At 32.4% G+C, this 12113-nt stretch overlaps 1 protein-coding gene across 13 annotated transcripts in view; it reads right to left on the reverse strand.

Annotated features, from left to right (window-relative positions):
• Positions 1–12113, reverse strand: part of LOC106869124 (sorbin and SH3 domain-containing protein 1) — a 482929-nt gene that overhangs the window by 278097 nt on the left and 192719 nt on the right. For 11 of the 13 annotated variants that reach the window (XM_052968338.1, XM_052968340.1, XM_052968337.1 and 8 more), the window contains one exon: positions 5382–5966. The exons of the other annotated variants lie outside the window; for them this stretch is intronic. In XM_052968338.1, coding sequence (XP_052824298.1) covers positions 5382–5966 — 585 coding nt within the window. The remainder of the gene's footprint in view (positions 1–5381; positions 5967–12113) is intronic. 13 annotated transcript variants of the gene reach the window in all.

Genomic DNA, 12113 nt, shown 5'->3' on the forward strand with positions numbered 1-12113 from the left:
ATATATATATATATATATATATATATATATATATACATACGATGGGCTTCTTTTAAGTTCCCACAACCAAATCTACTCACAAGGCTTTAGTCGGGCTGAGGCTAAAATAGTAGAAAACATTTGTCCAAGATGTCACACAGTGGGACTGAACCTGGAACCATGTGGTTGAGAAGCAAGCTTCTTATTACATGCCATGCCTATCACTTGCCTATATTGACTAACTAATAAGAAGGACAAACTTCTTTTCTAGAGAAAAATCCACAAAAATAATGTATGAATAATTCCATTTTTGGTCTTTGAATCTTCTAGAGATTTCTGGCTAGAAAAGGAATTTGCTGAAAATGAATATTGGGATATTATAACAGAATTAAGGAATTTCCTGATTTTTGCATAATTTCAGAGAGAGATATATATTTTTGCCTTTTACTCTTCCCAACTGGCATCCCAAATTTCTTCTTTCTCCAAAATACCAATAAATTTTCAGCCTTTTTAACTTCAATAGATTTGTAATAGCTTTAATGATACTTAAATTTTGTTCTTGTTTACTACCCTTTTAATTCCATCTGGCAGTTATTAATTTGTCAGAGACTTCGTCTGCCAAATTTCCAGAAATAAACTGAATAATATGGAGTTCATTAACATACTCAAACATAAAAATATTTCTTTTTACTGATTCCCTTAGTGCCAAAATTGTTGAAATGCAAATAGATAAATTTAACATCTCCATGTAGACTGCTAAACATTACTTTAATGTTTAATCAGAAATAATGTTATCAGGGTAGATTTAGTTTGACTCAGAATATTGCATAAATCATTTTAGAAAAGTAGCAACAGAAGAGAGAGAGACACACACACACAGTCAATCACTGTCATCACTGGAAACAGAAAGATAAACCAATGAAGGAGCTAGAATGGAGTAGCTCACACAACCAGCTTCTCTTTACTCTGGCTCTTCAAACACTAACACAATGGTTTCTGTTTCTCAGAGCAAACTAGTTGCAATACCACCTCTACCTAAGCCCTATCTGCACACACTTGTCCCTACATTTCTCACACCCGTATAGTGAATACCACCCTAATAGCTCTATGTTAATCATTATGCCCAATCTTTCTTTCACAGAATGCAGAGCTTCTGAAAACCCCTTCCACGCATGTTTTTCCGACAGTGTTAAATTCAAAATGTTTAATCATCAACTCTGTGTGTGTGTGTGTGTGTGTGTGTGTGTGTGTGTGCGTGTGTGCGCACACGTGCATGTGTGTGTTCATGCATGCATGTGTGTGTGTGAAACAACTGTCCAAATATTAGTTGTTATTGTCACAATGTTTTAGTTGTAACCTGCCATATTTAGTAACACTCATGGTATAGCATGCTGAACCTTTTACTATATTCGTAGAAGTAGATTGTTTTCATTCTGTTGTCCATACCAGAGATATTCTCTTGCTCTTACTTGTGATGTCACTTCTTTGTTCTTCTTGAACCAAAGCAATATTGCTTGACTGACCCAGGGATTGCACTCATAACTATCAGCCAAACTACTACACTTAACATGTAGCACTTGTATTTACTATTGCACTATTTTGTAGAACAGTTAGGCAATGGAGATTACAAACTTTAAACTCAACATATTTTATTGTACTATGTTTAATGTTCTGTTTTTTATTTTGTCAATTAAAGGTTCCCATATCATGTTGTTCTATGCTAGACCTACTGAGAAGATTATCAAAGCCCAATGTATGCACTGATACTTTCAGAAAGTTAATGCACCATTTCATTGCTATTTGTGAATAATATACTAATTTCGTGCTGTATTTATCATTTTTATTTAATATAGTATTTAGTAACATCTTTTTCTGATCAGGATTCAAATTCCTCTGAAGTCAATTTTGAATTTTATCCTTTGAGAGTCATAAATATATGTCAAGATTTGAAGTTGATTTAAATGAGTCTACCCTCTCTCAAAATGTATGGGTTTTATATCTGTATTAGAAATTATTATCATCATTAGTATTGTTATTAATAGTGCAGCTTTTATGTACCTTAAAAGGGTATCTGTGATCTAACTAGTTACATATCCCTCCATGCTTCAACTACAGAGCTCACTTTCTGAATGATTCCATTCCAGAGCTCTGCAGCTCTCCTGGATTTCTTCTCCACTCACATTTTCCCTAAAGAAGCCAAACTGCAGACATTCAAACTGAATATCAACAGTATCAATCTCACTTTACAAGGTAGGACTGCAACAGGTCTTGGACACTGCAGTTGCTGCTGCTGCTCCTCCCCCTCCCCTAACTAATGTTAAAAGGGGAGGATAGCAGAGTCAGTAGAGCACTGGACAAAATGCCATACAGTGTATTTAGCAGGTGATGAATTGACAGAGTCCTCAGATTGTCAGACAAAATGTTTTGCAGTATTCATTCTGGCTCTCTACACTCTGGGTTCAAATCCCACAGCAGTCAACTTTGCTTTTTATTTATATATTTATTTTTTATCATGGCAGTGATAAAGTACCAATCCAAGATGGTAGAGTATTGGGATTGTTAGGGTGCCTGATGAGATGTATTATGGTATCTGTTCTATCTCTTTGCATTCTAAGTATAAATTCAGCTTAAATGTTAATGACCAATACTAATCACCCAACCCACAATTAGATAGTTTGGACAAGTAAGCCTATAACCAACTTAGATAAGCCAGCAACAGCATGCTGAGGCATCATCAAGCAGTGAAAACACAGCCACTAAATAGAGTGACACTTTATTCTGAGTTCAAATGCTGCCAGGGTCTAATCTGCCTTTTATCCTTCCAAAGCTGGTAAAAAAAAAATTTACCGGTCAAGTTCTAGTATCAATTAAATCAACTGTGCCCTTCCCTAAACAATTTGTGGCTTTATGCCAAAGTTAGAAACCATTATACTTATTGTTATTATTATAACATGCTTCACAGAAGTTTTTATACTTCTATTGTATTTTATCTTATTGCTATTAATTACAAGTGTTTTAAATACTTTTACTGTTCTAATCATAATAATAACAAGTATTTCTAATCTATATTTGGCATCCTTCACTTATCAAATACTTTTGTCATTCACTCTTCTCTATTCACATTAAGGAAATAGAAAGATGGATAGAGAGAGAGGGAGATAGAAAGAGAACAAGACAAATATGCAGAAATAAGTCTCCCATCTAGCTAGTGTGTATATATTTTGATTCAGTCAAAACCCAAACAGGTTTAAGTCATAAAACGAACAATCCGGAAATGAGTAAAAGTTGTTGGTCAATGACAACCCATCTATATCATCTCCCACTCATATCTTTCAGACATACCAAATATATTGGGATGTGTTTGTTCTGCAATTAATGCCCATCCACTCCTGTTCTTACAGTTCCATGGCCACATGTGTGCACACACGTGTGCATGTGAAAGGGGAGGAGAGTTGAATATAAACCTAGATTACAGAAACCTCTCTTTCTAGAACCAAATCAATAAGAGAATAACAGGGCAACAAACACAAAATAATTATGCTGATGGTGATGGCAGCGGCAAAGAAGATGATTATTAGAGCAAGGCCGATAATGGTGATAATAGTGATGATGTCAAAACCAGTGATTATGATGATGGTTGCAGTGTTAATGAGGACGGTGGTGGTGGTGGTGGTGGTGGTGGTAGAGGCAATGATGATGAAAAATAACCATAAAATAATTGGTTTATACTAAATAAAACGATATATTAATTACCAATTATTGCATTCTTATCATTATAGCAGTGCTAATCTCACAAACTTACTCTTGTTTATTTTATTGTTTTTGCTTCTTTTGCTTTTGTTTTTAATAATATATAGCATAATTTTCAGTAAAGTAATTGTATAATTAAGTCATTCTGATATATGACCAAAATATACACAGTGGAACAAAATGTAACACAATAATGCTTAACTATTACAATAGAGAATCAAACTTCATTGTATATGTGTAGTTTTCATATATTTTTATATGTATATTATGCACAACAATACACACACACTTATATATCATATCTCAAAATTATTTTTCCTGACTTTTAACATGCATTCTGCAAGTGCCAGATCAACAGTGCCTCTATTGATCCAGCAGTCCTAATGGAATCTGGCATGATGCACACTTATCCATTCCTTTCTACTCTTACTCACAACTATATATATAACAATAATATAATAATATAATTCCTGCTAGTATGAAAGGTAAACATTAATGTTATGAAGTTTATTTTGTTATTTTTATCTAGAAAGGGATAATTAATGTGTGGCTACATGTGTATATGTGTGTGTGTACATATGTGAAAATGAGTTTGCAGTGTATATGTGTGCATTTGCAAGTGTATATATGTACATTTGCATGTATGTTTATATGTGTGTGTTTGCATGTGTATATGTATGACTTTGCATATGTATATGTTTGCATGTATATGTCTGTTTGCATGTGTATATGTGTGTTTCCATGTGTATATATGTGTATCTGCATATGTATATGTGTGTTTTTGCATGTGTATGTATGTGTGTTTACATATGCATACATGTGTGTTTACCTGTGGGAGGGGGGATCATAAATCAGTGAAACAGAATAGAATTTTATAACAATAATAATAATTTAAAAGTATGAAACTTTCCATAAATACAAAATTTTTACAAGGACCTGAAATAAAAACAAACATGAAATTTTATAAAAATGAATAAGAGTGCAGATAACTATGTATATGTGTCTTGTACTTTTTCGATTTCATGTTGATTTTTGTTTTTAGAATAAAAAAAAACCATGCAAGCTGAAGCTGTCAATGAAAACTGCTGAAGTTTTAAGATTATCTCATATAAAATTACCTTATTAACTACCTAAGAGATTTAACCATGCATTGGCTAGATTTAAATGAGAAAGACAGAGATGTATAGAAAGTGAGAGAAGATACAAAGAAAGAGAAAAGTGTAGAGAGAGAGAGAGAGAGAGAGAGGATATTGAGAAAAAGAAACAGTGGAATACAGAAAAAGATGATTAAACTAGAAAAAACATAATACTCATTTAGCTTTAGCATAAATAATAAATCATGCAGAATATTACAATATGTGCACGTGTGTATGTGTGTGTGCACACGCGAACATGTTTGTAAATATAAGACATGCGGAAAAAGAAACTCTCACACACACACGCACACACACAAACATATTTATACAGAGTAAAGAAGTCATTGGTATAGTATACCCATGCACAGAAGTAGTTTCTGCAAAGAACATTCTAACACTATACTACATCTCAGGCAAATGATATAGCAAAGTTCTAGAGGGATATTTGACAGAAAATTGATGTGTATTGCAAGCATTAGTGAATAAATTCCATGAACATAGTGTATGTACAGCTACCTGGTAAAGCTGGACTACTGGGCACATAAGTTGCTGCTGTGACTGGCGATTGCTGTTTATATAACACATTGATTGGAACACCTTTTCCTTTTGATGCTGACTTGCTATCACTCTCACTGGTGTGTTGCAGAACAGGATTCTGTGCAGTTTGCGAAGATGGTGAAGTGGTGACAGTAGGTGGATCTGAAGTCAGAGCTAGGCTAGGTGATTGTCGTATTGATGACTTCAAAGGTTTTATAGTTGGAAGGGTAAAAGCTAAATCAGAATAGTCAAGATGGTTGCCAAACTGGTAATCTGTTTGTCTATCATCAGTTTTTGACTTGGATTTTGGTAGTTTACTTAAAGTTGAAGATGTGTACACTGAAGAAGTAAATGTTACAGGTGGTTTCTGGCTGGTGTAAGACAAGGAACCAACACCCTTGCCTTTGCTCTCAGTTTTCTGTCTGGTGAACATCATGGAAGAGGGCTGAGATTCGTTTAATTTGTCATCACTTAAACTGGATTCTAGTACAACTGATTCGTAAGAAGGAGGTTTAGGAAAATAAGGTTGTCCAGAAAAATCAACTGGTTTACCAATATCTGCATCTAATCAAAAATTAAAAATTAAATTTTACCTGAATTTCACCTGAATAATAAAATTGGGATTTCAAATTTTTTACACAGTGTATATAATTCGGGAAATGTTAGAAAATTGTTTTTAAAAAAAATCAAGTTACATATTTCCAAATAGTTGTCCTATTTTTATTTTATGTTTAAATATTTTGTAAATTTCTCTTTTCATGAATTGGTTAATTATTTTAGTTACTATATGATAAATAAATTATTCTAAAATATATATTTTGAGTCATTTTAAAAATAATAATTTCAAAAGTTTACTTCATTTTTTTTTTTCTTCTTATTGATCAGATTCAATAATTCTATTTTAGTAATGGCCAGCATATTATTACTCAACAATAAAGTTAAAGTTAAAACCCAACACCATCACAAATAGCCACAGAAGCATGCACCCACTTAACACTTCAATGTTCATAACTAGTTCACACACTGGTAAAATATGAAGAAATATATAAATAAATAAATTGTTATTTGGTTTTTTTTTTTTGTATGAAACAGCAAGCACAAAAAAATATCTAAATTTAGATCTGATATTTGGATTAATAAAGATTAGTCAAATGAAAATAAATCATTATAGAGTAGTGTATATGGATGTACAGTATGTTTAGGTACACATTTTATTATGTATCAAGAGAAATAAGAATCACTCACACATACATACATGCTTCCTTGTTCTACTCTTTGGATCAACATAATTGTGCATTTGTTCCTTATTACTAATTATTGTATGGTTGAATATATGCAGACTCTCTCTCTCTCTCTCTCTCTCTGATTTTTTTTAGGAAACATCTAAACTGACTAAATGCAATTTTTCATATCTCTTTATGTTTAGTTTAATTATGTATTCTCTCTTTCACACACACACTCACTCACTCATGTGCATGTACATACTCACATGCATCAACTTTTGACTTGGTCAAAACCATTTCATTGGCTGAAGCTGTTATTTGTCTTTTTATTAGAACTATAAAGAAAATAATTACATGTTTGCCCCTAAGTAACAAGAGATAAGGGTTTTTAAAGCAAATCTTCTGCTAATCCCACTACTAAATAGTCATTTCTGCTGGCAACTCTGCTAGAAGTTCACAAATACTCAAGATATCTGACATTTGAAGCTTATTCCACAATAGTTTATACTTCTATGTATCAGGTTAGGAGAGAGAGAACTCAATCCACGAGTATATATATTTTTTTCATTTTATTAATCGGAAATAGGGCAGCAAACAGGCAGAATCATTTAACAAAGCCAACAAAATGCTTAGTAGCATTTCTTTTGACACCTTACATATTGAGTTCAAATCTAGCTGAGGGTGACTTTGCCTTTCATCTTTCTGGAGTCAATAAACTAAAGTACCACTTGAGTACTGGGGTCAATCAAATTGACTTACTCATCTCCTCAAAATTGCTGGCCTTGTACTTGTAGTAGAAAGGATTATTTCCTAAGGTGTCAAGCAAGCAGAATCATTAGCACACTGGACAAAATGCTTATTGACATGTCTTCTGGTTTCACATTCTGAGTTCAAAAGCTGTAGAAGCCAACTTTGCCTTTCATCCTTTTGGAGATTAATAAAATCAAGTAGCAGCCAGATCCTTGGACTGATGTAATTGACTAACCCACACCCCAATTGCTAGCCTTATGCCAAAATTTGAAACAGTTATTAACCCTTTTGATACCAACCAGCCTGAGATTGTTCCAGGTCCTATGGTATAAGCTTACTATTCTAAAGTGGGTCTAAATTATAATCGTCCATTAAAATTTTATACTAAAATTTATTCCAGAGCTTAGTTTAATAATGGGAAAGTTATTTTACTAAATTCTTCATTATTTTAAAAACTAACTGAAACAAAGACAGCATATGTTGACAGAAATATGCTAACAAAATGATTAATCAGTCAGAAGTTATAAAAGTGACTCAGAAGTTGACAGTTTTGTGAAGGGCTATCAAATTCTTTTCATGAATCAGTTATATAATTATTTTGCCAATTAAAAATTTAAAAGAAAATACTTCTATTAATAAAAATCAATCAATAAAACTATATAACTGAATATCTACTCAACTGTCTACTCTTTTATCAACCTTTGTAACTATCACCACCTGTTTACATATCTACGCGTATTGTTTACAATGTTTTGATGATGTTAAGAATTTTAAGTTAGCAGAAGTGATAGAACACAAACTAGAATACCTTGAGGCATTTTTTCCAGCTTTCTGGGTTCTGATTTCAAATCCTGCTGAAGCAAACTTTGCCTTTCGTCCTCCAGAGGCTGGTAAAATAAAGCCCTAGTCAAGATCTGGAAGGGACTATTTGATATGAGCAACTAAACATTTCCTCCAAATTTCTTGCCTTGTGCTTATGTTAATAATCGTTGTTATTAAGGCAGTGAACTAAGAGAATCGATAGCATGCCAGGCAAAATGCTTAGCAGCTTTTTGTCCATCTTTAGGGTTTCATTCAAATTTCACCACAGTCAACTTTGCTTTTAATCTTTTGAGGTTGATGAAATAAGTATCATTGAGTACTGGGGTTGATGTAATCGACTAGCCTCCTCCCTCATAATTTCAGGCTTTGTGCCTGTAGCAGAAAGGATTATTAATATTATTATTATTATTATTTTATATCAAGGTGATGAGCTGGAAGAATCAATAGTGTATCAGATAAAAATGCTTCATGGATTTCTTCCAGTTCTTTATGTTCCTAGTTAAATCCCACCAAAGCCGACTTTGCTGTTTATCCTTTTGGGACAATAAAATATGTACCAGTTGAGCACTGGAGTTAATGTAATTGATTGTCCCATACCATCAAAATTGCTGGCCTAATATTAAAATTATAAAAAGTTACTACTACTACAGCTACTTTTACTGTTCATAAGAGTGGCAAAGGTAAAGAAGCATCAAATTAGATACTTTACAGTATTTAGCTATCTCCCACCTCATTCTAAATTCAAATCCTGCAAAGGTTAATAACTCTGCCCTTTGATCTCTTTGGAATCAATAAAATAAGTAAGGACCAGTCAAGTACGGAAGATCAAATCAATAAGCCATATATTTTTCTTTAAAATGTGTGTTTTCATTCCAAAATTAGAAGTCATTATTATTTTCTTTTTAATACCAGAATACAAAGAAGAAATTGCAACCAAGATATAAAAGTTTCCAGTAACCATAATGTGAATGCTTTTTCATGTCAATTTCTTTATCTGTTCCATGGCATGCAGCATATTGGTCCATCCGTAGCTGACAGTCCCTTGTAATGAACAACATGAGAAGAAGCTGCTAACCTCAATCATTCTTGGGAGTACTGTAAGAGGACCCCATAAACCTCTCACAGTGCAGCATACTCACATAAGAGAGAGAGAGAGAGAGAGAGAAAGAATTGACCCAGTACTTGACTGGTACTTTATCAACTCATAAGGGATGAATAGTAAAGTTTATTTTGGCAGGATATTTATTCAGAATGTAATGAGCCAAAACATTTACCACAAAATGTGTGTCAAATGGTATAACCTTCTACCAATTAACTGCTTTCTTGTGAATGTTATACTATTTAAAATGGTTCTTTGACCTCACTCAGAATGTTAAAAGTAATAATGCAATATAACCAGTACTTAAGACTAGTAATTGGTGGTGCATGTATTAAGTAACTCTTTGTAGTTTCTGTTGGTTTAACTATTGCAGGCTGAATTTACTATTAAGTAGCTTTATGAGTGTCGATTTGCATAGCCAATACACATTATGCCTAAGTTATTATGCAATCAAGAATGTAAACCAAGAAGGGTAATATTAAGAATTCCACATATAGAAGTATATAAATACAGTATACATAAATATTTAGGATTCCATTAAACTTTTTTGGACAGTAATATAGTTTTGAAATTGATTTGTCAGAAGATGGAAATATCTCAATAGAATTATTCTATTACTAAAACAGCATTGTTTAAAAACTACATTCTCAAATACTGAATGTAAACATAAATAAAATAGAAGCAGAAACGACAAGACAGTTTTAAAATTCTTTTTGTTTATACTCTTAGAACACAACATCCATATTTACACTGAATACATAAATTTTTTTTTAACGAAATACAATAATTTTTCAGTGATTTAGTCAGAGAAGAAAGAATAATACTCGCACCCTTCACAGGAACTCTAAAATTGGAAGGGGAAAAGGAAGGAAGAAAACAAGGTATGGGATGCTTCAGTAGGAAGCAAAGCATCAAGATATTAAGTTATCTTCAGACCAGAGACCTTGCCTGAATGTTTGCAATGAGTGGACCAACTAACAATCAGCTGGTGGTGTTGAACTGAGTGACAGATTTGGTGACTCAGCTTATTTGAGAAACCTGAGTGAAGGAAGTCAGCAAATGGATAATTAGGATACGACTTGAATAACTAAATTCCTTCGCTCAACATGTAAAAACTGCTTGTAGTACAGAATTCTTTATAAAGTTATGTTGCTATTTTTGTGGTAGTAAGGTAATGTCCAAAGGTCTCACTTGTTAGAGCAATAGTAAAGTGTTCAACTATGTAAAAATTGCTGTTAAGGAGACTAGAAGGTCACTGATACAAAATTATTTTTAACCTGCTTAAAGAAATAAAATTACTTGAAGAAAATCTATGTGCAAAAAATGAGAAGCCCAACGTTTTCATCCTTAAATTTCTGAAGAACATACTAAAAAACAAACAAATGACATTGCTATGTAAGTTCATAAAATGCTACAAAACAAAAGGCTAACTAAATTAATACAGCATATATTTCACAAGTATTTGATCATTTGCATCAATGTCATAAATTCACTCAAATGAAATTAACTATGGAGTGCCATACCCATTCAATAAAAAGATATTGATAATACCAAATTGGGAGCAATGTAATTGACTGAAACAGTTGAAGGTGGTGCCCTAACATTGATGCATACTTCCCAAAGATTAAAACCAGTAAAAGAATAAAATAATATGCTGGCAACAGTAGATTTACTGAATCCTAATTTAAACTAACATAGTGCTCTCAGAAGGAAAAGTAATATCTAAAAGCCTGTTAGATTCTCATTGAGATGCATGTTGAGAATGGAATCAGCATTAAATAGTATGGGGAGAATATCTTAAGATTTTTAACTATAAGCAATAATTTAGAAGAATTATAGTTTTCTTAAGAGTGATATTGAAATTATGAGATTGTGATTATATAATACAGTAATATGTGACTCTGAAACACTGTAATATGAGAATATATAATATTGTAATTAAGAGAATATGCAAGATTGTGAAAACCCTTCAAAGAGAAAATAAAATACATGTAAAACAGCTTAGGAAATGTGGTGGTACTATAGAGCAAGAAACAGGATCTAGCAAGCTGAGGCAAAAGCTACTTTGGATTCATGATTTTAAGTCTTTCCCTTCACTTAATCCACCAATGTACATGAGAAGAACACTAATGTCACACAATCACATTCCCTTTCCTATATGAATTTGTGGTATTGGGTCTATGCAAAAAATTATTATAATAATAAGAGTTGGGTTTCAAAATAATACTTAATTAGATAGAAGTTAGAATTCAAGGAATTTTAAAACATTTAATTTTGCTGATATAGAAGTACAATTATTTGTTTCCTTCAGTGCGATTTTTCTGCCAGTGGAAATATATTTAAATCTCATACCAACTTTGGAAAGAAAAAATAACCTACACCTCTTTTCTATTTTCCCCCAAGATTAATGTCTGCTAAGCATGTTATTTATTACAGGTCTTATGACTAGTCTCTAAAGTGCACATTCATTCACCAATGGTTGTATATCTTCAATCACATTTTGAATATAATGTATAAATATGAATATGCTTAAGGGGAGTGGATACAGCCATTAGTAGAATCTTGAAAAAAATCCTCAGTGATTCCCTCCTTATCTATGATGTAACCATTCAACTACTAACCTATAAGAATCCCAAATGAACATTAAACAACACTAAAGAAACCTAATTATTACTGCTCCTTCAACAAGGAAAGCTTAAAATTGTTTTTAATCATCAGTCCTCTTCCATCTCAAACAAAAAGGAAACATAATTGACACATATAGACATATATACATATATATATATATATATATATATATATATATATATATATATA

Source organism: Octopus bimaculoides, chromosome 5 (assembly GCF_001194135.2).
Source record: "Octopus bimaculoides isolate UCB-OBI-ISO-001 chromosome 5, ASM119413v2, whole genome shotgun sequence".
Lineage (NCBI taxonomy): Eukaryota > Metazoa > Mollusca > Cephalopoda > Octopoda > Octopodidae > Octopus > Octopus bimaculoides.